Source organism: Mobula hypostoma, chromosome 19 (genome assembly GCF_963921235.1).
Source record: "Mobula hypostoma chromosome 19, sMobHyp1.1, whole genome shotgun sequence".
In the NCBI taxonomy this organism is placed as follows: Eukaryota; Metazoa; Chordata; class Chondrichthyes; order Myliobatiformes; family Myliobatidae; genus Mobula; species Mobula hypostoma.
The window spans coordinates 25,689,952-25,717,737 of record NC_086115.1 but is presented as its reverse complement, the minus strand read 5'-3'; the positions used below and the strand labels follow the sequence as shown (position 1 = coordinate 25,717,737).

General features: G+C 43.6%; 1 protein-coding gene across 1 annotated transcript in view; it reads left to right on the top strand.

Moving 5' to 3' along the window:
• cabcoco1 (ciliary associated calcium binding coiled-coil 1) overlaps window positions 1–27,786 on the top strand; it is a 111,291-nt gene that overhangs the window by 68,901 nt on the left and 14,604 nt on the right. The window contains exons 6-7 of the mRNA XM_063071162.1: window positions 13,116–13,235; window positions 13,332–13,463. Of these exons, the coding sequence (XP_062927232.1) occupies window positions 13,116–13,235; window positions 13,332–13,463 (252 nt within the window). The remainder of the gene's footprint in view (window positions 1–13,115; window positions 13,236–13,331; window positions 13,464–27,786) is intronic.

Sequence of the window (27,786 nt, the reverse complement as noted above, 5' to 3'; positions counted from 1 at the left end):
TAATTTTGAGAACAGAGGATTTGATAGTTGATTTGGTAACCACTGATTATCTAATTGCATTTGACAAATACATAAATGAAGAATGTTGTTTCAATTTTATTGAAAGATTTTAACAAATATTAGACAGAATGAATATCGTACACAAATTGCATTGGAAACTTCAAAAGATTAAAGAGCAATACATCATATTTATGAAGATACTGAATTTCATTGAACTGTTCAGTGAAATTGATGATTTTTTAAATGAAAATACCTACATGACATTTAGCTTTAACCCATCGATTTGTTTCAACATGATTTTCTTTCATTCATCTCCACCTCAGCTTGTAGATCAATACACAGTGAATGTTAAATACACTGAAATACATGGAAATGAAGACAAATCATGCCTGTTACTCATGTGCTTTACTATAACAATACCAAGATTGAAATGAAATATCTACCAAGTGCAGATTGTATTTATTTCAGGATAGCTTTATTAGGGTTCATTTTAGTATATCTGGTTCAGAAATAATTTCATTAGACTCAAATTTGGCATGTGGGATGGGGTAGGTGATGGTGATAAACTGAAGATGACCCAAAGTGGCATATAACCATACCCTATTTCAACAAGCACAGTTCCACAGCAAGGTAATCTCAGACTAGGACATTTTACTGTGATTAGATCAGGTATCTGGGGTTTTGCCATCATTTTGCTGTGTGTACTTTAAAAATATCATGACCAAATTAAACTATTTTTCTACTATCTATAGCTATTTAAGAGAAGTAGATAATAAAATAAAATTAACTGACTAAGGAACTCAACATGTGAAATCATCTGCAGTGGAATATTTAAACCATACTCTGCACAGTATCTTGTAAGCATGGAGATATGTATGCTAACATGTAAATCTGGAAGTTGCAGTCAACAGCTCATCATTGAATAACTGACTGCATCTTAGCACTTTACTCTTTACACTTATGATCAGGACTTCTTGAAGAATATTGAATCAGATGAGAACAATTGTTTTTTCATTTTGGCTTAAGTGGAACAGAATGAAAGTCTCAGGTGAGTGTTTATCATGTAAAGTCTTTTACTGTAAAAAGTGCACTTCATAACCTTTATTTTTATTTAAATCTCAATTATTAATATTTAAATGCTTTAAAATAATATTTCTAGTTAATATTTCCTTTTTCTCAAATTATTGGTTATTTTAAAATATAATAACAAAAATGCTGGAAAGCTGAGTCAGTTGGGCAGCAGCTCCAGAGAAAATACTCCCATCAGAACTGGGAAAGGCTACAAATGAATTAATTTTGTATGTTGCAGAGAAGGATGGAAGGAGGTAGAGACAGAACAAAATGTTAGGTCTGTAGTTGGATGGAGAACAGGGAGAACTGGCAATGGAATCATAGAGTTGTAGAACATGGAAATATGCTGTTCAGCCCAACTGGTCTATGTCAACCAAGATTCCCACCTCAGCTAATCCCATTTGCCCATCCTATCGACGTACCTGTCCAAGTATGTTAGTATACAATGTTGTTAATATACATGCTTCTACCATTTTCCCTAGCAGCTCATTTCATATACTGACAACTGTCTGGATGATAAATTAACCCTCCCAAGTTTGTATTAAATTTCTTTTCTCTCACCTTAAACCTGCCTTCTAGTTCTTGATTTCCCAGTCTTAGGAAAAAGACTGTGACCATTCAGCCTACCTATATCCTACATAATTTTATACAGTCTTATAAGATAACCCCTCATTTTCCCATTCTCCAATGGAAAAAAAGGTCCCAACCTATACAAACTCTCTCTGTAACCCAGTCCCTTGAGTCTGAACGACATCTTTCTAAGTCCCCTGTGCACTCCTTCAGCTTATTGGCATTTTTCTATAAAGGGTGACTGAAACTGAACACAATATTCCAAATGTGACCATACTGACGTTTTGTACAATTGCAACATAATACCCCAACTTCTGTACTCAGTGTCCTGGCTGATTAAGGGCAGTGTGCCAAAAGTCTTCTTCACCACTCTATCTGCATGTGATACCACTTTCAAGGAACTAGGTACCTATACTCCTAGGTCCCTCTGTTCTATAACACACCACAGGATCTTTCTGTTCACTGTGAAAGTCCTGCCGTCCATTTGACTTTCCAAAGTGCAACATCTTGCACTTATTCAAATTAAATTCCATTTTCCATTCCTTGGACCACTTAACCAGCTGAAATCTCTAAATCCTTATAACCATCCTCACTGACAACAACACCACCTGTTTTAGTGTCATCTGCAAACCTATTAACTATGTCTTGCACACATAATTAAACTTATTAACTATATCACATCCAAATCATTGATATAGATATTACAAATAGCAATGAGCCTAACTTCAAGCCTTGGGGAATACCATTTGCCATGGCCTCCAATCCATAAAATAACCTTCTACCATCATCATCTGCTTTCTGCCATTTCTGTATACAATTAGCAAGCTCTCCATGCGATCTAACATTCCATAGCAATCTACCATATGAAAGCTTAACGAAGGCTTGCTGATGTTCGAGTAGACCAAGTCTAACCCCTGCCCTCATCAAATCATTTGAAAAAGAGCAGTAAAGCTTTGTGTACTGTAGGACAAAGAAATCAACTAAATGCGGAAAATGTGAAACAAGGGTCATAACTGCTTGTGCTTTTTTAATTTATATAGTTTAAGTATACGTTAAAAAACTTAAAAGGTTATAAGTGCAGTTTTAACACTAAAAGACTCTATGTGAAAAGCACTTGCACTTGAGATTCTCATTCTGTTTCACTTAAAACAATAAGAAGAAAACAATTCCTCTTATGCAATTTGGTGCAGGATTCTTCAAGAAGACCTGATCAGGTCTGGGCATGTTCCAGTTCTCACTCCTATGTTGAACTTAATGAGGAGTCAAACATCAAGGTGCAATCAGCTGTCCAATGGTGAACAACTATTTCGATGTAAAATTAATACCATATTCATAAGGCATTAATTTTACATGATATACAGAGTATGGTTTAAATATTCCTCTGCAGATGATTTTATAAATGGAAACACATATAAATTTCGAAGTACTTAGAATTGCCAATGAGTTAAATTGATTTTAAATCACAAAGCTCTCAATAAACATGTACGATCCAACTGACAGTTAAGCTTTCCTCCTCCAGTTATAATTTAAGATTATTTTAAAATTATAAACCATATATTAAAACAATGATGCTGGACACCTGTTTGCTGCCCCATTCACTAATCATCCAGGAATACTGTACATTGGGAAATTGGAGGAAACTGAATTATCAAAGCACATACCATAATAGCATATGGGACTTCTGTTCCATTCCATTCCCCAGAAAGGAGGCAAAACTGAGGTCCCTAATGAAAATACAATGGATTCCAGTTAATTGGGCCATCGTTTAATTGGGGCAGCCACTTATTTGAGACAGATCTTAAAGTTAACAAAAACTAATCAAGAAAATAGCTGGGATTCTCTTTGTTTATTTTGGACACTATACCACTTAAATGGGGCAGGAGACTGTTGCCGTACAGTTTCTAACTAGCATCAGCTGCTGGACACTACACCATGCTTAGAGAAAAAAAGTTTTAAAATATTTAGATTTAGATTATGAGGACACTCAGTCCTCATTTATTGTCATTTAGAAATGCATGCATTAAAATATGATACAATGTTCCTCCAGTATGATATCACAGAAACACAAGACAGACCAAGACTAAAACTGACAAAAACCACATAATTATAACATATAGTTACAACAGTGCAAAGCAATACTGTAATTTGATAAGAGCAGACCATGGGCACGGTAAAAAAAGTCTCAAAGTCCCAATAGCCCCAACATTTCACGCAGACGGTAGAAGGGAGAAACTCTCCCTGCCATGAGCTTCCAGCGCCGCAAGCTTGCCGATGAAACATCCTGGAAGCACCCGACCACAGTCTGACTCTGAGTCCGTCCGAAAACTTCATGCCTCCAACCGGCTCTCCAACACCGAGCACCATCTCTGCCGAGCACTTCGACCCTGGCCCCGGCCGCCAAGCAACAGGCAAAGCCAAGGATTCGGGGCCTTCCTCTCTGGAGATTTTGGATCACACAGTGGTGGCAGCAGCGAACAGGCATTTCAGAAGATTCACCAGATGTTCCTCTGTGCTTCTCACGTCTGCCTCCATCAAATCAGAATTGTGCACTGCCTCCTACTTGACAGATAACAGATATTCATCACCGGAGAGGCCATGCACGCTGTGTCGCGTCACCATCTTCTCCTCCCGCCATTTTTAGTTGAGAGTGAATATAGTCAGTTGAGTGTGTTTGTGTTCAAAAAGTAGTGATTATTGTCACTGATAGTTGATGAGAAATAAGCAGCAAGATAATTCATAACTGTTTTACTCAAGAAGGCACGTGGCATGCTTGCCTTTATCAGTCAAGGAACTGAGTTCAGGAGTCAGGAAGTTATGTTCCAGCTTTATAAAACTCGAATTAGTTCGCACCTTGGAGTATTGAATTCAGTTCTGGTCACCCATTATAGGAAGGGTGTGGAGTTTAATTTGGATAAGTGCAAGTAGTTGCTTTGGAAAGACAAATGAGGGTAGGACTTTCACTGTGAATAGGTGCGAGGCTGAGGGCCTAAGTGTACCTGGGCCCACAGCACAAAACAAAAATATGTTCCACTCTGTACCCAGTACATAGGTCAGGTGCACTTGATCTTTGTGCTGCAGTGGACTAGCACATTTAGCAGGAGTAAACTGACCTACACTCAGCGTCTAGCAAGTGGCTCTCTTTCAAACATCAACTGAATAGCAGCAGCTTTGCTGAGCCCATTAGTATAAAAAAGTATGCCTAGATATTTGTAATGATACCAAATCCCTGGTCATCCAGTGACACCAGTACCACACCACTTGGGTAAAAATTCCATCTTGTAGACTATCATATTCACTTATGGAATGGAGAAGAAAACAATCAATATCTGAAAGTAATTTTGAAGTAATCAGTAGGGAAATGTACAATGTAAGAATAAACTGTTAGATATGTACATACATCTAAATTTATAAACTTAACTAACAGAGCCACACATTTTGGGTTCAAATTCTGTTTTAAAGATCTGAACACATATTTTGTTAAATTATCTTTTCAAGTCCTGTTTCAAGATCCCATGGTGTATAGAGTGAGCACAACACTGTCATAAATGCAGCCTTGCTATGACAGACAACCCACCTGCTCTGTCAGACAAAAATAAAAGAGCTCACGAAAGAATAAAGGTGTTCTCTTGGTGTCCTGGCTAATATGTCCAACATCACTGAATCAGACTATCTATTTATTATCACATTGTTGGATGTGGGCATTTACTGTAAGCAAGTTTGTTGCTACGTTTCCTAACAGTGTCATGCTTTCATACTAATTTATCAGGAACAGTGGTTTTGGTTCTCATCAACCAGCATAAATGCATCTCTTTTTCTGCAGAAGGGAAAAGAGGGTTAAATGGTAATGGTACTAAAGGGAGGGCAAAAGAGGGTTACAGAGGTATGTATTGAAGAAGGAAGGAAGTTGGGGTAGAATGAAAGGCTTGTGCAATTCTGATTAAGTGGAACAGTCAGACCAAAGTGCCTACTGAAGAGCAAGCTGCAAAATGCAGGGTTTGGAATAGTTTCAACAATGGAGAACCACAGTATGTAAGGATAAGGGCTCTTTGAACAACAATGGGTTTACATGAACAAAACATTATCAAATTTCAGATTACCTGTATTTAGGATTATTCATGACTTCGGGTCAAGATAGCGCTTGCACATAATGATCCTTCAGTCGACACCTTCTGGATAGATCATGTCTTTCATGTCTTTTCCATTTGTGTTTTTTTGTCTTGAATGTGGTTCTGGAACTGTTGGAGCCTGTGATTTGCAGTTTGGAGATTGTTTGGGTGTTTCAGCACTCTGCAATCTCCAAGAAGATTCCGGGAGGCAGAGGCAGCGTGTGGGAATCTCATGGTGAGAAGGATACAGGGCAGGGCGCAAGCTGATATTCGACTCCATTTTACTGATTAGCTGCCATTGTTCGCCAATTAAAGTGATGAGGGAGATTGAAACATTGAGGTGAATGCTGAGGGTGAGTGCTGGCTGCCTGCCTTTTGATCACTGGTGAGATCGCTCTGCTGCCAGAGAGAGCGAGACTGCATTTTGATCACTGGTGAGATCGCTCTGCTGCCAGAGAGAGGGAGACTGCCTTGTGATTGCTGGAGAGAGGGAGACTGCCTTTTGATCACTGGGGGATCACTCTGCTGCCAGAGAGAGGAGAGACTGCCTTTTGATCACTGGGGGATCACTCTGCTGCCAGAGAGAGGAGAGACTACCTTTTGATCACTGGGGGATCACTCTGCTGCCAGAGAGAGGGAGACTGCTTTTTGATCACTGGGGGATCACTCTGCTGCCAGAGAGAGGAGAGACTGCCTTTTGATCACTGGGGGATCACTCTGCTGCCAGAGAGAGGGAGACTGCCTTTTGATTGCTGATGAGATTGCTCTGCTGCCAGAGAGAGGGAGACTGCCTTTTGATCATTGGTGAGATCGCTCGCTGCTGGAGAGAGGGAGACTGCATTTTGATCACTAGTGAGATCACTCTGCTGCCAGAGAGAGGGAGACTGCATTTTGATCACTGGGGGATCACTCTGCTGTCAGAGAGAGGGAGACTGCCTTTTGATTGCTGATGAGATTGCTCTGCTGCCAGAGAGAGGGAGACTGCCTTTTGATCACTGGTGAGATCGCTCTGCTGCCAGAGCGAGGGAGACTGCCTTTTGATCACTGGTGAGATCGCTCTGCTGCTGGAGAGAGGGAGACTGCCTTTTGATCACTGGTGAGATCATTCCGCTACTGGAGAGGGGAGACTGCCTTTTGATCACTGGGGGATCACTCTGCTAAAAGAGAGGAGAGACTGCCTCTTAATGGCTGATGAGATCGCTGTGCTACTGGAGAAGGATGACTGCCTTTTGATCACTGGTGAGATCGCTCTGCTACTGGAGAGGGGAGACTGTCTTTTGATTGCTGGTGAGATTACTCTGCTAAAGGAGAGGGGAGACTGCCTTTTGATCACTGGGGGATCGCTCTGCTACTGGAGAGGGGAGACTGTCTTTTGATCACTGGTGAGATTGCTCTGCTGCCAGAGAGAGGGAAGCTGCCTTTTGATCACTGGGGGATCACTCTGCTGCCAGAGAGAGGGAGACTGCCTTTTGATCACTGGTGAGATCACTCTGCTACCAGAGAGAGGGACACTGCCTTTTGATCACTGGTGAGATCGCGCTGCTGCCGGAGAGAGGGAGACTGCATTTTGATCACTGGTGAGATCGCGCTGCTGCCAGAGAGAGCGAGACTGCCTTTTGATCGCTGGTGAGATCGCTCTGCTGCCAGAGAGAGGGAGACTGCCTTTTGATTGCTGGTGAGATCGCTCTGCTGCTGGAGAGAGGGACACTGCCTTTTGATCACTGGGGGATCACTCTGCTGCCAGGGAGAGGGAGACTGCCTTTTGATCACTGGTGAGATCGCTCTGCTGCTGGAGAGAGGGAGACTGCCTTTTGATCACTGGTGAGATCATTCCGCTACTGGAGAGGGGAGACTGCCTTTTGATCACTGGGGGATCACTCTGCTAAAAGAGAGGAGAATCTGCCTCTTGATGGCTGATGAGATCGCTGTGCTACTGGAGAAGGATGACTGCCTTTTGATCACTGGTGAGATCGTTCTGCTACTGGAGAGGGGAGACTGTCTTTTGATCGCTGGTGAGATTACTCTGCTAAAGGAGAGGGGAGACTGCCTTTTGATCGCTAGGGGATCGCTCTGCTACTGGAGAGGGGAGACTGCCTTTTGATCACTGGGGGATCACTCTGCTGCCAGAGAGAGGGAGACTGCCTTTTGATTGCTGGGGGATCACTCTGCTGCCAGAGAGAGGGAGACTGCCTTTTGATTGCTGGTGAGATCGCTCTGCTGCTGGAGAGAGGGAGACTGCCTTTTGATCACTGGGGGATCACTCTGCTGCCAGAGAGAGGAGAGACTGTCTTTTGATCACTGGAGGATCACTCTGCTGCCAGAGAGAGGGAGACTGCATTTTGATCACTGGTGAGATCGCTCTGCTACCAGAGAGAGGGACACTGCCTTTTGATCAGTGGGGGGATCACTCTGCTACTGGAGAGGAGAAACTGCCTTTTGATCACTGGTGAGATCGCTCTGCTGCCAGAGAGAGTGAGACTGCCTTTTGATTGCTGGTGAGATCACTCTGCTGCCAGAGAGAGGGAGACTGCCTTTTGATCACTGGGGGATCACTCTGCTGCCAGAGAGAGGGAGACTGCCTTTTGATCACTGGTGAGATCGCTCTGCTGCCGGAGAGAGGGAGACTGCATTTTGATCACTGGTGAGATCACTCTGCTGCTGGAGAGAGGGAGACTGCATTTTGATCACTGGGGGATCACTCTGCTGCCGGAGAGAGGGAGACTGCCTTTTGATCACTGGTGAGATCGCTCTGCTGCTGGAGAGAGGGAGACTGCCTTTTGATCATTGGTGAGATCGCTCTGCTGCCGGAGAGAGGGAGACTGCATTTTGATCACTGGGGGATCACTCTGCTGCCAGAGAGAGGAGAGACTGCCTTCTGATCACTGGGGGATCACTCTGCTGCCAGAGAGAGGGAGACTGCCTTTTGATTGCTGATGAGATTGCTCTGCTGCCAGAGAGAGGGAGACTGCCTTTTGATCACTGGTGAGATCGCTCTGCTGCTGGAGAGAGGGAGACTGCCTTTTGATCACTGGTGAGATCGCTCTGCTGCCGGAGAGAGGGAGACTGCATTTTGATCACTGGGGGATCACTCTGCTGCCGGAGAGAGGGAGACTGCATTTTGATCACTGGTGAGATCGCTCTGCTGCTGGAGAGAGGGAGAGAGGGAGACTGCCTTTTGATCACCGGTGAGATCGCTCTGCTGCCGGAGAGAGGGAGACTGCATTTTGATCACTGGTGAGATCGCTCTGCTGTCAGAGAGAGGGAGACTGCATTTTGATCACTGGGGGATCACTCTGCTGCCGGAGAGAGGGAGACTGCATTTTGATCACTGGTGAGATCACTCTGCTGCCGGAGAGAGGGAGACTGCATTTTGATCACTGGTGAGATCGCTCTGCTGCTGGAGAGAGGGAGACTGCCTTTTGATCATTGGTGAGATCGCTCTGCTGCCGGAGAGAGGGAGACTGCATTTTGATCACTGGGGGATCACTCTGCTGCCAGAGAGAGGAGAGACTGCCTTCTGATCACTGGGGGATCACTCTGCTGCCAGAGAGAGGGAGACTGCCTTTTGATTGCTGATGAGATTGCTCTGCTGCCAGAGAGAGGGAGACTGCCTTTTGATCACTGGTGAGATCGCTCTGCTGCTGGAGAGAGGGAGACTGCCTTTTGATCACTGGTGAGATCGCTCTGCTGCCGGAGAGAGGGAGACTGCATTTTGATCACTGGTGAGATCGCTCTGCTGTCAGAGAGAGGGAGACTGCGTTTTGATCAGTAGTGAGATCGCTCTGCTGCCGGAGAGAGGGAGACTGCCTTTTGATCACTGGGGGATCACTCTGCTGCCAGAGAGAGGGAGACTGCCTTTTGATTGCTGATGAGATTGCTCTGCTGCCAGAGAGAGGGAGACTGCCTTTTGATCACTGGTGAGATCGCGCTGCTGCCGGAGAGAGGGAGACTGCCTTTTGATCACTGGGGGATCACTCTGCTGCCAGAGAGAGGAGAGACTGCCTTTTGATTGCTGATGAGATTGCTCTGCTGCCAGAGAGAGGGAGACTGCCTTTTGATCACTGGTGAGATCGCGCTGCTGCCGGAGAGAGGGAGACTGCCTTTTGATCACTGGGGGATCACTCTGCTGCCAGAGAGAGGAGAGACTGCCTTTTGATCACTGGGGGATCACTCTGCTGCCAGAGAGAGGAGAGACTGCCTTCTGATCACTGGGGGATCACTCTGCTGCCAGAGAGAGGGAGACTGCCTTTTGATTGCTGATGAGATTGCTCTGCTGCCAGAGAGAGGGAGACTGCCTTTTGATCACTGGTGAGATCGCTCTGCTGCTGGAGAGAGGGAGACTGCCTTTTGATCACTGGTGAGATCGCTCTGCTGTCAGAGAGAGGGAGACTGCGTTTTGATCAGTAGTGAGATCGCTCTGCTGCCGGAGAGAGGGAGACTGCCTTTTGATCACTGGGGGATCACTCTGCTGCCAGAGAGAGGGAGACTGCCTTTTGATTGCTGATGAGATTGCTCTGCTGCCAGAGAGAGGGAGACTGCCTTTTGATCACTGGTGAGATCGCGCTGCTGCCGGAGAGAGGGAGACTGCCTTTTGATCACTGGGGGATCACTCTGCTGCCGGAGAGAGGGAGACTGCCTTTTGATCACTGGGGGATCACTCTGCTGCCAGAGAGAGGGAGACTGCCTTTTGATTGCTGATGAGATTGCTCTGCTGCCAGAGAGAGAGAGAGAGAGACTGCCTTTTGATCACTGGTGAGATCGCTCTGCTGCTGGAGAGAGGGAGACTGCCTTTTGATCACTGGTGAGATCGCGCTGCTGCCGGAGAGAGGGAGACTGCATTTTGATCACTGGTGAGATCGCTCTGCTGCTGGAGAGAGGGAGAGAGGGAGACTGCCTTTTGATCACTGGTGAGATCGCTCTGCTACTGGAGAGGGGAGACTGTATTTTGATCACTGCGGGATCACTCTGCTAAAGGAGAGGGGAGACTGCCTTTTGATCACTGGTGAGATCATTCCGCTACTGGAGAGGGGAGACTGCCTTTTGATCACTGGGGGATCACTCTGCTAAAAGAGAGGAGAGACTGCCTCTTGATGGCTGATGAGATCGCTGTGCTACTGGAGAAGGACGACTGCCTTTTGATCACTGGTGAGATAGCTCTGCTACTGGAGAGGGGAGACTTTCTTTTGATCGCTGGTGAGATCACTCTGCTAAAGGAGAGGGGAGACTGCCTTTTGATCACTAGGGGATCGCTCTGCTACTGGAGAGGGGAGACTGTCTTTTGATCGTTGGTGAGATCGCTCTGCTGCCAGAGAGAGGGAGGCTGCCTTTTGATCACTGGGGGATCACTCTGCTACTGGAGAGCAGAGACTGCCTTTTGATCACTGGGGGATCACTCTGCTACTGGAGAAGGATGACTGCCTTTTGATCGCTGGTGAGATTGCTCTGCTGCCAGAGAGAGGGAGACTGCGTTTTGATGACTGGAGGATCACTCTGCTGCTGGAGAGGGGAGACTGCCTTTTGATGACTGGTGGATCGCTCTGCTGCTGGAGAGGGGAGACTGTCTTTTGATGACTGGAGGATCACTCTGCTAAAAGAGAGGGGAGACTGCCTTTTGATGACTGGGGGATCGCTCTGCTGCTGGAGAGGGGAGACTGTCTTTTGATCACGGGCAGGATTGCTCTGCTACTGGAGAGGGATGACTGCCTTTTGACTGCTGATGAGATCATTTGCTGCTGGAGAGAGGGAGACTGCATTTTGATCACTGGGGGATCACTCTGCTACTGGAGAAAGGGATGACTGCCTTTTGATCGCTGGTGAGATTGCTCTGCTGCCAGAGAGGGAAGGCCTGCCACTGTGCATGGAGAACGTTACCCAGGTTTTCTGCATTTTTGATATGGACTGGGACTGTAGACATTTTTTCTCAGTCTTATGTTTTTTATATTCTGTTTTTTTTGCCCGATCTTTTTCATTTTTTTTGTGTGTGGGGAAGGGGGATTTGGGGGGTCAGTGTGCCTGTTCTGTTTTTGTGTGTAGGAAGGAGGGGTTTGGGGGTTGATGATTGTCCTGCCATACTTTAATTTCTTGATTTCATGGCTATCTGGAGAAGAAGAATTTCAGAGTTGTATACTTTGATAATAAATGAACCTTAGTTCTTTGAAGGCTGTAGATAAACATTGGTGGTAAGTATTAAAATAACTTGCATCTAAGAGTCAGAGAAACACAGCACAGAGACAGGCCTTTTGGACTAGCAGTCCATGTCAGCCATCAGTCATCCATTTACATTAATTGTACAGTAATACCATTTTATTATTTTACTCATATTTCCTTTAACACCTCCACCCCGCCACCCCCCCCCGAAGATTCAACCATTCTCTGACACACTAGGCACAATTTACAGTGTCTGATTAACCTACCAGCCTGCATATCTTTGGGATGAGAGAGGAAACCAGAGCTCCCGGTTAAAACAGGGAGAACATACAAGCTTCTGCACACAGCAGTTGAGGTCAGGATTGGACCCAGGTCTCTGGTGCTGCGACATAGTGGCTCTATTTGCTGCACCACTGTGCTGCCTAGTTTTCTTGCCCAGCATATATCTGGACAGATTTTAAACTGTCTCTTCTGTATTCCTTCTCATTAAATTATAAGGGCTAGCATTCTGGAAGATGTTTTCGGAGAAAAGAATTGAAGAGGTGTGAATGCAGTGGAAAAATTAGGACCTGAAAATGGAGTCCAAAGGACAGCAATGGAGTACAGAGAGTTGAAAATTTTGAATATATGCATGCAGGAAAAAGCTGTGGCTCTATAGAGGAGTCTGGGCATATAGTAGCCAGGAGTTGGAACATGAATGGAACTCATTGTATTTGAACAATCTGGTAGGTAATCCTATAGAAAATATCTTGGATGCAGAAACGTAGGAAAAGCAGAGTCTCCATAAGAGAAGCAAGCCTTTGTAGGCACAAGTTATTTTAAACATTTCATGATTCATTCAAGTAAGGAAGTGATGTGTTTAGTAGAAACACTCAGTATATCAGGTAGCATCTATTGAAAAAGGAACAGAATTCATGTTTCAGGTTCAAGACCCTTCATCAGAACTGAGAAAGAGAAGTCTCCCCTAGAAAAAAGTTCTAGAAAAAGTCTCTAATCTGAAATGTTAAGTTTGTTTCTGCTTCCAGAGATGTTGCCTGACCTGCTGAGTGCTTCCAGCTTTGAGATTTAGAGCTTATGCAAGTTTCTTTTCTTTTCATTTTCATATCCCGATAAGTTTAGTTACTTGTTTTGTTTGATGAACTTTATCTTTTCTATGTTTATGATAACACGGAGAACTGGACATAGTGTCTGAATTCAGAATATATTTCTCCTTGTTTTAAGCTTGAGGTTGAAGTAATCAAGTCAGCAGATCCATTCCCTCCACCATTGGAAGAGAGTTTAACTTGGGATATCTACTCATCCTTCGTCCTACTGCAGTCAACAGAGGAACCAGAGGCTGAGGTATTATCTAGTTTTCTAAGCTTATGGTTAATCAAGAATATGTGCACATATTCTCATGTTTAGATAAATTATCCACTGGCTGACATCTTTTTCCAGGTTGAGGCAGAGACTGAAGAGAATATGCAAGTTAAAGCCCTCACAACCGAAGGTCCTTTGGCATGTTATAGCATAGATGATGTCAAATCAGTGCTGAATCAAGTAACAGGCGAAGTGCTTGCCAATATTCAGGTTTGCAGTTTTTCGATTTTAAAAATTAAAAGTAGATTCATTGGTAACTTGTATTTGTACAGTGCATGCATAGTGAGGGAAAACATAGAAATAAAATCCAATGAGGTGAATTATAGAGTAAGCATGGAACACTGGAGCTCTACAAGTCCATCTCCATTCAGTATCCCCTTCATCGAGCTTTAATAACAACTTCTAGTTGTTGGTTCCTCAGATTGTAATTCTTTCTAAATCCTTATTTTTTTTTTAAATCTTACTATTTAAATCTTTGACTAACTGCTGTTTACCTTTATGAGCAAACTTGTTGCAGTATTACAACCATAGAACAGAGAACGTTGAACCTAGAACAGTCCAGTACATGACGTGGCCCTTTGACCCATGATGAACATGACGCCAAATTAAACTAATATCTTTCTTCCTGTATATGATCCATATGCCTCCATATTCATGTGTTCATTTCAGAGTCTCTTAAACACCATCATAATATTGGCTTCCACTATTAGCCCTAGCAGCCTGTTCCAGGCACCCACCACTATGTGTAAAAACCCCTGCCCTGCACAGCTCCCTTAAATTTTTTCCCTCACACACTATATATATGTCCCCTAGTATTGGGAAAAAGAGATTCTGACTGTATACCCAACGTACAGCTCTCATAATGTTATAAACTTCTATCAGGTCCAACACCACTTCATAGCTCATGCCTTCTAAATCTGGTAAACTTCTTCTGTATTCTATCCAAATCTTCTGCATCCTCCCTTTACACAAAATAAATTCTAGTGTTATCTGCTCCTCCTGCTGATAAACTAAATGCCTGTCTTTATAACATTACTTATTTTTTAGTTATTTTCCTTTTTGTTTCCTAAAATTAATGTTTCTTCCATTTCAACAGTAACTTGAACTTAAAAAGCACCTTAACAAAATCAACTGTCCTTCTGAACATAATCTCAATGAAGTGCAGCAGGACAGTTTATTTTGTGAAGGTGCTTTATAAGTGCAAAAGCACAAATATTCTGCATAAAATTAGTCAGTTGATTTGGAAGTGATATAATAGCTACTCGCAGATGTATACCTTGTGCCTGGGCAGAACTAAAACAAAGTATTTCTTATGAAATATTTCTAATGAAATATTCAGGAAATAGGATTTTAAAGGAAGAGGAGTGGCAACTGTAATTAATGAATCCATTACAGTGTTAGATACAAGTTTAGAATCATATGTCGTGAAATTTGTTTTGCGATAGCAGTACAGTGCAATATATAAAATACACTATAAATTACAATAAGAAATATATATAAAAACCCCTCAAAGGGCAAACTTGGTCCTTTAGCCGACTTTGCTAACAACTACAGGACTCAGCAGTGAGAAGGCCATTTTTCGAAAACAATACACGTCTAGAGTTGATATGATTTGGGGTTCAGCCAAACAGGAACGTTGTGATGATCTGATTAAAGAAACCTTGATTTGAGCTAATGCTGTGTAAATACTGCGCATACACAATTGTCAGTTGGCACGAAATAACAGATCGTACACTACATAAAATTTTAAAGAAAGTATATTTACAAATTTCAGCATTATGGAACAGTTAGTAGGAAAAAGAAAAGAAAAAAGATAAATAAAAGGGCCCATTACAGTTAACCTAGTCCAAATGTGCACATAAAGTTGGAGCTCATTTTTAAGGTGTCCTTTTTACTCATGTGCTGGACCCAAGGTCTGTGTGAAAACACACACCACGTTCTGAACTTCAATCAAAATCCATCTTGAACCACTTGGAGGCGTTTATCCGCACAAAACACTTCGTGCAAAAGGGACGCTCTCAACCATCTTCTCTTCTGTCCTCTCTGCAGCTCCCACCAAAAAAAAAACCCCGAACCACACTGTCCATCACAAATCTCTCTCTGCCCTTCTCTCTCAAACGTTCTCCTGATTCTGCCATCTTGATTCCTAAGTTGAACATCATAGCCTCTTATATTTTAGCTGAAACCAAAACATCCTAAAAGCAGAACACACTGCTTGTACAGAACTACTAAAATGAAATACCTACGGCATAGCAGTAAAAATCTTAACCAGAACATTACATATAAATAGTAGTAAAAAAAGTATAAATAATGAGGTAGTAATAAAAAAATAATAATGAGAAGAGCCCATGTCCTGGGTGGTGACACCCAGCAATTTGAAATTAATCACCCTTTCCACTGCTGACCCCATGATGAGGACTAGTGTTTGTTCCTTCAACTTTCTCATTGAGTGCAGGATTGTTGTTGGAACAACACTCAACCAGCCTATCTCAACCCTGTACACCTCCTCATCACCATCTGAGATTCAGCTGACACAGCTTTGTCTTCAGCAAGTTTATGGATGGTATTTGTGCTGTGCCTCGCCACATAATCCTGGCTGTAGAGAGAGCAGAGCAGCGGGCTTAGCAGGCATCCTTGAGGTGCACTTGTGTTGATTGTCAGCAAGGGGATGGTTATTTCCAATCTTCACTGACAATGGTCTTTCAATGAGGAAGTCAAGGATCCAGTTGCAGAGGGTTCCAGGCTTTGAAGCTTATTGATTAGTATTGAGGGGATAAGAATGTTGAATGCTGAGCTGTAATCAATAACTAGCAGCCTTATGTAGGTATTGCTATAGTCCAGGTGGTCCAAGGCTAAATGAAGAGCCAGTGAGATTTACTATGCATTTACTATAGAGCTGTTGTGGTACTTGCTTAGGCACATGGCCATGGCCAACCACTCAAAGCACTTCATCACAGTAGATTTGAGCACGATTGGGCGATAATTGTTATAGGCAGCTCACACTGCTCTTCCTGCGCACCAGTATGATTGATGCCCTTTTGAAGCGGATGGGAACCTCTGAATGCAGTCGTGAGAGATTGAAGATTTCCTTGAACATTCCAACCAGCTGGTCGGCACAGGTTCAGGATCTCATTATGATAAATATGAATTGAATTCAGGATAAATGGTCTTTTGTGCTTTGGTGATTATCCCCTTGTAAAATCTTGTGTTCATTAAAGTTTTTCAGAGGAAATAATCCCATCTTTACCTAGTCTGGCCTGTAGATGGCTCTAGTCTATACCACATAGTTAAATTGTGCTTTCAGTAGGCAGTCCTTGCTGGCAATAATTATTGCTTACAGTCCAAGATCAAGTTAAAAACTACAGCACCAAAGCTGTGTGCAGTTTCACAAACAACAAAGTGATTTTATTCTTCATTACATCGAATGATGGAAGAACATAGTTAGGATACCAGGAGATGCCCAGTTTTCTTTAAATAGTGCATAGAGAATGAAAAAGTAGTCAATACAATACAGAAGTTTTATATGGACTCTACATGGACTGAGAAATGTGAGCACAGGTAGAAAAAAACTGCAGTTCCAAATTTGAGAAAAGTTAAAATAAATAGGACTAATAACGAAAATAAAGGGCAAACCAACAAAAAAAACTAGAAAGGCCAAAAGGACATAGAAAAGAAAACTGGTGTGTCAAATAAGGGGAATGAGTGAAGGATTTTATAAATAAGAAGCGATTCTTAATGAGGACATCAGAATGTTAGAGCTCCCGAATAGCTTTGGTATTCACTGAATGAGGGTGATAGTGGGTATGAAGAATACAAGTGAAATTGGAACAGTTACACAGGGCAATTATACAAAACTGTCAGTGGGACTCAGCCTGGAAAGAGAGCCAGATTCTGTTGGCATGCACCTCTGCACTCTGAAGAAAAATCTAGCAGGAAATAGCAAGGCTCTGATCTGAACACAATTTTTAAAACACCCTCGAATGTAGAACTTGTGCCAGAGGAACTGCCAACTTCAATAAGATGAGGTAAAAATTAGTGTCCAGTAGAACTACATAGTTTAGTTAAGGACAATCAGTGATGATTTGTAAAAAGCATATAATTTCCAAAAGCACTTTACAGTACTCTCAGGAAGCAATGTATTGATATTGGGGATGTACTAACACAGAACATAGAACAGTCCTCTCTCTTCATCCAAAGTACCTTGCTCTCCTTGTCCTTCCTTTTTATTGGAACATCCTGTCCTGTACTCTGTACAATTGGTCTTTAAAGACCCTCCATATGTCAGGTGTAGATTTGCCATAAAACAACTGTTCCCAATTAACTTTTAATTCCACATCCCATTCCCATTCTGATATGTCTGTCCATGGCCTCCTCTACTGTCAAGATGAAGCCACACTCAGGTTGGAGGAACAACACCTTATATTCCATCTGGGTAGCCTCCAACCTGATGGCATAAACATTGACTTCTCTAACTTCCGTTAATGCCCCTCCTCTCCTTCTTACCCCATCCCTTATTTATTTATTCCCCCTTTTTTTTCTCTCTCTCTTTTTTCTCTCTCTGTCCCTCTCACAATAACTCCTTGCCTGCTCTCCATCTTCCTCTGGTACTCCCCTCCCTCTTTCTTTCTCCCTAGGCCTCCCGTCCCATGACCCTCTCCCTTCTCCAGCCTTGTATCCCTTTTGCCAATCAACTTTCCAGCTCTTAGCTTCATCCTTCCCCCTCCAGTCTTCTCCTATCATTTTGGATCTCCCCCTTCCCCTCCCCCTCCCACTTTAAAATCTTTTACTATCTCTTCTTTCAGTTAGTCCTGACGAAGGGTCTCGGCCCGAAACGTCAACTGTACTTATTCCTATAGATGCTGCCTGGCCTGCTGCGTTCCACCAGCACTTCCTATGTGTTGTCCCAATTAACTTTCCTAGTTCCTGCTTAATTCTCTCGCAGTTTGCTGTAGTCCAATTTAATACTCTTCCACCAAGCACCTTATTTCTATAGCTTCCTTATTCCCCAACTGCTCTCCACTGAAAGGTCAGTCACTTGGCCAAGCTCATTATTCAACACCAGGTCCAGTATGGCCCCTCCTCTTGTTGGACTAGCTAAGTATTGATTTAGGAAACCCTCCTAGATGCATTTAACAAATTATGCTCCATCCAAAACTTGCACTAAGGAGGTCCCAGTCTCTATCAGGGAAGCAGAAGTCACCCACTGAAATAACCTTGGTGTTTTAACACCTTTCCCTAACCTGCCTGCATACCTGTTCCTCAGTAACCCAATGTCTATTGAAGGGTCTGTAGTATAATCCCATTAAAGTGATTGCACCTTGTTTATTTTTGAGTTCTACCCATATAGACAGTTATGAGCCCTCTGTTATGTTCCCTCTGAATGCAACTGTGATATTATCCCTGATTAATAGTGCAACATCCCTCTGTGACCACCCCACGAAACCCCAATGCCTTCCCTACCTTTTCTAAAGTATCCCTTCATGTTCCTCCCTCAACTAAGTATCCACAGCATTGTAGTTCCATGTACCTCACCCTTACCCATACTACCTCTGGCATTAAACTGCACACACTTCAATCCAATATGCTTAACATCACTTAATATACATTTTTCAACTTGCATTTGATAGAGTGCCACAGATCTGTTAATGAATGAATCAGAGTTATAGAGAAAAAGACAGGATATGCATTAGGTTGTTTAAAAGACATCAAACTATGGAATGATTAGTGCATCTTTATCAGAAGTTTCAAAATCAAGAGTCAGGATTAATATCACCTGCGTATGTTGTGAAAATTGTTCTTTTATGGCAGACGTATATTGTAATACATAATATAAAATCTATAAATTACAAAAGTAAGTATTATATATATACATTACTATGTAAAAGTCTGAGGCACCCTCGATTTTTTTTTAATGGTTTTCAATGGTATAGCCTCCAGAGAGCCCTGATCTCAACATCATCAAGGATGTCTGGGATTACCTGGAGAAACAGAAGCAAGTGAGACAGCCAAAGTTTGCAGAAGAACTGTGGCAAGTTTCCAGGATGCTTGGAACAACCTATCAGCCAATTTTCTGACAAGACTGCATGACAGTGTACCTAAGAGAACTGGTGCAGTTTTAAAGGCAAAGGGTGGTCACACCAAATATTGATTTAATTCCATTTTTTACTGTTTACTGATCTTTATAGTAATTCTTTTGATATTTAGAAACTAGTGTGAAAACAGAGGGAGTGAAAGAAAATAGAGGGAAAGAAAATTGTGAGGTCGTGTTCATGGGTTCATTGTCCATTCAGAAATCTGATTGCAGAAGGGAACAAGCTGTTCCTGAAATGTTAAGCGTGTGTCTTCAGGCTGCTGTACCTCCTTGATGGTAGGAATGAGAAGAAGGCAGGTCCTGGGTAATGGAGGTTATTAATAATGGATGCTGCCTTTTTGAGGTATCACCTCTTGAAGGTGTCCTCACTGCTGGGGAGATTAATGCTCATGATGGAGCTGTCTGAGTTTACAACTTCCTGCAGCTTCTTTTCCGATTCTGTGCATGGCCCCTCCATACTAAACTTTGATTCAACCAGCTAGAATGCTGTCATTGTACATCTGTAGAAATTGGCAAGTGTCTTTGGTGACATACCAACTCTCCTCAAACTGCCAATGAAATATAGCTGCTGTCATGCCCTCAATTTATTGGACCTAGAATAGATCTTCAGAAATGTTGACACCCAGGAACTGAAAACTGCTCATCCTTTCCACTTCTGATCCCTCGATGATGACTGGTGTGTGTTCCCTGAACTTCACTTTCCTGAAGTCCACAATCAATTTCTTGGTCTTACTGACGTTGAGTGCAAGGTTGTTGCGACAGCACTCAACCAGCTGATCTATCTCGTTCCTGTATACGAGCAGAGTGGTCCAGTCTCCTATGTTGTTAAGCTGACTGACGAACATGTTTTCTGCAGACGTCAGGACCATGTGCACCTGCGTCATGATACAGGCTCAGAGGCAGACAGTTCCACGGAGTTTCCAATGGTGAGACAGACTACTGTGGGAGCATGTCCACCAGTGACTTTGCCAGAGAGAGAGAGAGACGCTGGCAGAGGGATCGGGGTCCCCTGAAGAGGATGGACATTCTCACACGGATACACAGACCCCTCTCATGCCCCCAACACCAGATCCACCCAAAGCACCCTCACCAGCAGTGCCTGCTGGGTCACCGGGGGTAGTACGCAGATCACAGCACACTCGCAAACCTCCTGACAGGTTGAATGTTTGACTGGACAGTTTTCTTTGTTGGACTGAATGTTGAATCTGCTATGATCTTCATGTGTTTTGTGTTGGTAAACTGTTTGCTGAGAGTATAGTATAAGTTTCAGGGGTACGCAAATTAATGACACCACTATTTTTGTTTCCCAGTTCTTTTACAGTTGGGGAATGTTGGAATTTAAAGGGGGAGAAGTGTTGTAATGTGAGCATTATAAAAATAAGTTAGTACTAATCAGGATAATGGTAATATAGCAATATTCCTGCTAGGGGAAGCTGTTTGTAAAGAGAGGCTGGTTCCGGGGTTGAGGAGGTTTTATTTCCGTTTTTCTCCGGTGTGCATGTATATAGTTTCTCTGCCACGCAGTACGGTTCAGTGAAAGCCTCTGTATGTAAATACAGGTGGCCCCCGTTTTCCGAACGTTCGCTGTACGACACCTCGCTGTTATGAAAGGCCTACATTAGTTACCTGTTTTCGCTAACAGAAGATGTTTTCACTGTTACGAAAAAAGGCAGCGCACGCCCGAACAGCCAAGCTCCTCCCCCGGAACTGCATTCTAGCTGCCATTGCTTAAGCACGTGCTTTATCTCAATTTATTTTGTGCATCCTTTAGCAAGATGAGTTCTAAGGTATCAGAAAAGCCTAAAAGGGCTCGTAAGGGTGTTACACTTAGTGTAAAACTAGACATAATTAAGCATTTCGATCGCGTTGAACAAAGTAAGGACATTGTCTGTGCGTTGAACTTGCCTGCGTCCACCATTCGCACTATTTATATGCAGAGAGAAAGAATTTTGAAAGCTGCCGATGTTACTGTTGGTTCTGCTCGTAGCAAAGTGGTCTCTCTTAGTCGGCATCCAATAATGGATAAAATGGAAAGTCTATTGCTTGAGTGGATTGATGGGTGTACAAAGCGTGGTGTTCCGTTAAGTTTTCTTATACTTAAGGAGAAATCAGTCAGTCTTTTTAATAAGCTGAAACAGAAAGTACTGGATGATGGTGATGAAAGTGTTGTGAAAGTGGAATTTAAAGGTAGTCATGGGAGGTATGATCAGTTTCTGAGGCGAGGGCAGCTTCATAGTTTAAGCAGTGGTCCCCAAGCTCGGGCCGCGGACCAATACATTGCCGCGAAGAATGCAGTGGTACAGCGGTAGTCGGAATGCACCCAGCACATCTTTAAGAAAAAAGCCGAAATAAACAAGCTAATTAATTAGGTGCCACCCGGCACGTAATTGTCAGCCCAGATCAGAGGCGATTGCTGATTGCGTCAGGTGGTTATTCGTATAAGCAAGTGTTTAACTGTGACAAAACTGCAATTTATTGGAGTCTTCCCAATTCCGGTAGGTGAAACTACACTGTATATACATTATTTCTGTTTTATATAGGCTGTGTATTTTTATGATTATTTGGTATGATTTGGCAGCTTCATAGCTTAAAGGTTACTGGAGAGAGTGTTTCTGCCGAGAGCACTTCTGCGAGATTTTCGCTGCGCTAGACAGTGCTGCAGAAAAGTATTTCTACTTTATATAGGCTGTGTATTTATCATATCATTCCTGCTTTTACTATATGTTACTGTTATTTTAGGTTTTATGTGTTATTTGGCATGATTTTGTAAGTTTTTTTTGGGTCTGGGAACGCTCAAAAATTTTTCCCATATTAATAAATGGTAATTGCTTATTCACTTTACGACATTCCGGCTTACGAACCATTTCATAGGAACACTCTACCTTCGGAAAGCAGGGGAAACCTGTATTGGTTTTGCCGTCCCAGATAAAGTTGTTTTTTTCGGTATGAAGTTGTTGAGTGGTCCTTTTTCAAAGTAGAAGTTACCACATATTTTTTGGGGACAGCCTGCTCTAGGCAGATTTATAACTCTGCTATATTCTTTCCATTTCTTGATGATTGACTTAATTCTACTCCAAGGGATATTTAGTGAAATTTTCTTGTATCCATCTCCTGACTCGTGCTTTTTAATAATCTTTAGATGGAGTTGCTTGGAGTGTTCTTTTGTCTTCATGGTGTAGTTTTTGCCAGAATACTGACTTACCAGCAGTTGGATCTTCTTCCTCTTCCTCTTCCAACTTAAGGTGCCTTACCACCGCCAACTGGACTGGAGAGTGGTTCAGAGTTGGGAAATAAAACCCCTGCTAGTTCCTTATCAAATGACAACTAAGGGATTCTGCTGCGGGGAGGCAACTTCTCAATCACCCAAGTTAAAGAGGTGGCTGCGGGGTGCCTCCTGGTAGCCGACATCAAATAGCTCCCGCTCCCTGATTGATGTGGCTGGATGATCTGGCAGCGCCGACTGCAGGCTGGATAGTATCTCCAGACTCCTGATGGAAACGGTCAGAACAGCCAAGCTGCGCAACACCTTTGGCACCCCACTGGAGGAGCACAGCCACAAGCCACATGGACACGATCGGATGGCTCAACCCACTCCCGGATTGACTTCCTCTTCCACTCAGAGTCTGTCACGGTCAGATCCACCGACGTCACGCCGGTGTTCTTCTCTGACCACTGCCTTCCGTGAGCCACCCGTCGCCCGCGGGAGGACCAGAAAGCAGGCAAGAGGACGTGGAAGCTGAATGTTAAGCTGCTGACCCCAGAGAACATTAAGGAACTAGAGAGGGAGTACACAGGTTGGAGAACCTTGAAAGCCCTCTTTAATTCCCCTGTTCACTGGTGGGAAGCCACCAAGGAGAACATCAAGAGGTTCTTCATCCACAAGGGGATCCAGAAAGCAACCAGGGGCAGAGGGAACTGCAAAAACTCCAGACAGAGTTGCAGCAACTTTTCCTTCTGCTGTCAAAAGAGGGTAGATGTCAGGGAGGAATTATGAGAGGTGAAGGGTCGGCAAGCCCAGCACTTTGGCATCGAATCCTCCAAGATCATCTTCCGATCAAGCGTCCAAACAGTGGAACAGGACAAGACATGCTCACACTTCTTCTTCCAAAAGGTGCACAGAGGGAGCTCTGTGATCCACAACCTTGAGGAAGAGGACAGCTCAGTTGTGTCCTCGCAGACAGACATATTGAGGATCTGTAGGTCCTATGCCAGTATGTATGATAGAAAGGCCACGGACACCACAGCCTCCCAGAACTTCCTGTCATCTACTACGCAGGTCTTAGACGACGGCAAGCAGGAAAGTCAGGACCAGCCACTGACACTGGATGAGCTGACAGGCTCCATCCGTTCCTTTGAGTCGAGTAAGATTCCCAGAAGCGAAGACTTACCGGTTGAGTTGTACTCGGCTCTGTGGAATTGGATGGGCCCAGACCTGCTGGAAGTGTACAACGCTATGCTTCTAGCTGGCAGCATGTCAGAATCCATGAGGAAGGGCATTATTACCCTCATCTACAAGCAGAAGGGAGAAAGCGATGATATTAAAAATTGGAGACCCATATCACTCCTGAACGTGGACTACAGGATCCTGTCCAAGGCTATCGCCAACAGGGTCAAGTCTACTCTAGGACAGGTGATCCAGCCGGACCAAACCTGTGCTGTACCGGGCAGAAAGATCTCGGACAGCCTCGCACTGCTGAGGGACACCATCGCCTATGTGCAGGACAGGGGAGTAGATGCCTGCCTGGTCAGATTGGACCAGGAGAAAGCCTTCGACAGGATATCACACACGTACATGGTGGACGTACTCTCCAAAATGGGGTTTGGGGAGGGAATCGGGAATTGGATTAAACTGCTTTACGGAGACATCTGTCATGCAGTCGAAGTCAACAGGTGGGAAACATATAGCTTCCCCATCAAGTCTGGAGTCGGGCATGGCTGCCCTCTCTCCCCTGGTCTTGTTCGTGTGCTGCATAGAACCCTTTGCCAAAGCCATCAGGAAGGATGAGGGCATAAGAGGGGTGACGCTGCCAGGCAGCAGATGGTCCCAAGTGAAAACCTCCCTGTACACGGACGACATCACCATCTTCTGCTGTGATCTGAGATCAGTCCACAGGCTGATTAGCTTCTGTGACCAGTTTGAGCTGGCGTCAAGGGCCAGGGTCAACCGCACGAAGAGTGAAGCCATGCTGTTCAGCAACTGGCCTGACCGATGCAGTGTTCCCTTCACCATCAGGTCAGATTACATGAATGAGTTGGGGATCTGGTTCTGGGGGGGCCAAGGCAAGCAATAAGAACTGACTGGAGTGGACTGCCAAGGTAAAGCAGAAACTGGGACTGTGGGGAGGGTGCTCCCTATCGAAAACAGGGAAGGACCTGGTCATCAGGTGTGAGGTGCTCTCAGGGCTGCTGCACTTGGTGAAAGTGTGGCCCATCCCCCACTCCTGCAGCTTGGAAATCACCCGAGCCATCTTCAGATTCGTCTGGGGATCCAAGATGGAGTGGGTCAGACTGGTCACCATACACAAGTCACTGGGCAATGGCAAAAACGTTCTCAATGTCGCCCTCATCCTGATGGCCAGCTCCGTGTGTGGAACCCAGATATGTGGGCACCAAGTACCACCACGTGCCCAGGTTCTACCTGTCGCCCTGGCTACAAAGGATGGGTCTGGCCCCATTCCCGCACAACGCCCCAGTCAGCTGGATGTTGCCACACTACCTGTCCTTCATGGAGAAGTTCTTCCAGGACAACGCCTTTGACCACAAGGCCATCAGGCAGTGGTCGACATGGAATGTTCTGCAGACACTGCAGGAGAAAGGCATGATAGTCACAGTGGGGTGGTTCCCTGAGCAGACTGTCCAGGTCATCTGGCAAAATGCCTCATCATCAGACCTCTCCAACAGGCACTAAGACCTCGCCTGGCTGGCGGTGAGAGGGGCCCTCCCAGTCAATTCCCTCCTGTACGCCCAGAATATCGACTCCACATCCCGCCGCTGCCCACAGGAGGACTGCAGTGGGGAGGAATCAATAACTTACCTCCTTTCACACTGTAGGTTCGCGGAGAAGGTGTGGAGGAGGATGAAAGGGCTGATGTCACGCTTCATCCCCTACAGCTGTGTAACAGAGGACTCTCTGATCTACGGGCTGTTCCTGGGGATGCACGCGGAGACCAACATCCGGTGCTACTGGCAGATCATCAACTCGGTGAAAGACGCTCTTTGGGTGGCCCGAAACTTGATGATCTACCAGCACACGGAGATGTCCGTGGGAGAATGCTGCTGACTGGCACATTCTCGGCTGCAGGAGTACGTTCTAAGGGACGCGCTGAAACTTGGTTGCAGCAACTGCAAGGACCCGGTGGGGAAGGACCACGGTATAGGGTTCTTCTCCCGTGGGAGTGGGAAGGGTTGGGTGGTGGGGAGTATACCCCTCAACAATGGTTATATAATACGAATCAGCAGAGTGCTATGTGAGTGGCTGAAATTGTTGAACTGTATAGAATGTAATGGTAATGTCTGTAAAGTATTCAGAGTTGTTGAATGGTTTATTGTAAATAATTTTTGTGAATAAAGTATATTTTGTTTAAAAAAAACTTAATTACCCCAAAGAGCCCTTTTTGATTGTGAATAATGAAAGACAATATTGTGAATTAAATTAAAATGGCTTCCATAACTTAGTAAATTTTTTAATGAAAACAGTCAACCCCCAAAGCCAGTAGTGCAGTCTGCATTTGCTTTTTTTCAACCTTTTTTGCTTCAAATTGTAAAATAATGTGTTCAATTGTTTCACAATGATTACAAAATCTACATGACCCAGTGTGATGTTTTCCAACAAGATACAAGGAATAACTAGGCATATTATGCCCAATTCTACATTGAGACAATATAATTCTTTCCCCATTTTCCCATCAATCCAACAGACTTATATGTTCTGTAAAGGTATGTCCCTTCTGCCCATTATCCCACAAGTCTTGCCATAATCTCCTAATTCTTAGCCCCACCAATCTCTTACTTTCTCATTTGCTAAGTGGGAAGTCTATATCTATAAGTGACCTTTTAGCAGCTTTTTTGGCCAAACAATCAACTGGCACATTTCCCTCAACACGTCTATGCACAGTGACCCATAAGAAGGAGACATGAAGACCAGTACTTTGAATATTAAATGAAATTTGAAGAGCTTCCAGCAGTAAATCTGACCTCCTGCTAGAATTACCTATTTTAAGACTAGTCAAAACCAGAAAAAAATTTGAACAAATTATAACTTCGCAAGGACAGATTTCCTCTACCCACTGTAAGCTCAAAATGATAGCAACCAGCTCTGCAGTATATACTGATAAATGGTTGGAAAGACATTTCTTTATTGTTAACTGTAATTCAGACACGAAACAGCCACACTGACATTCCCTGTTAAATTACCTTTTGATCCGTCAGTAAAAATGGTTACATATCACAATAATTTCCTTAACATATTGATAAACCAACAGACTTTCAGGCATATCAGGATTGTTGTACTCCATTAAATCATTCAACCTAAAATCAACTAAAGTCATTGGGAAAAAACACGGTGGGGTTACCAGAAGAGCTACAGTGGGACATATTGCATAATCCAACAAACCCATATTCCTAGTGTGATAAGAACCCAGCACCCAAAACTAAAATTACTCTTCTTATGATGTTCCCAATAGTCTTCCAATACACTTTTAGCACGGTGATCATTCCTCTGCCCCCTCAAATTAATCCAGTATGTTAACAACTTCAACCTCTGCGACTGTAGGGGATAATTGTCCTATTTCAACCAGTAAAGCTGAAACGAGATGACCTTATCACACTACAACATGGTCTTAAAGCCTGTGCTTGTATCACATCCAAACATTGTAAATCTGAAGATAAAGCTGATCCATAAACCACACAGCCATAATCAAATACAGATCTAATTAAACAAATGTTAATCATTAACAGAGATTTGTGTGTAGCCCCCCCAAGTATACCCACATAGACACCTAAGGATATTTAATACCCCTTTACATTTGTCAATCATCTTACTGATATGGTGCTTCCATGTCAGTTTATTATCCAGACACATGCCAAGAAATCCTACCTATGCACTTCTTCAAGAGTTTGACTATATAATTTCAAATTAAGTGCAGGTCTATTGATCCTCTTTGTAAAACATATAACTTGTGTTTTAGCTACTAAAAGCTTAAAAACCCATTTATTTGCAAGCAGTTGGACCTTCCAGATACAGGTGTAATTTTACTACAATCAAGTGAAACATCTGGACTGCACACAGGTGATCTCCATTTAACTAATTATGTGACTTCTGAAACTAATTGACTGCACCAATGATGATTTGGTGTGTCATATTAAAGGGGATGAATACTTATCCAATCAATTATTTTATATTTTATATTTGTAATTAATTTAGATCACTTTGTAGAGATCTAT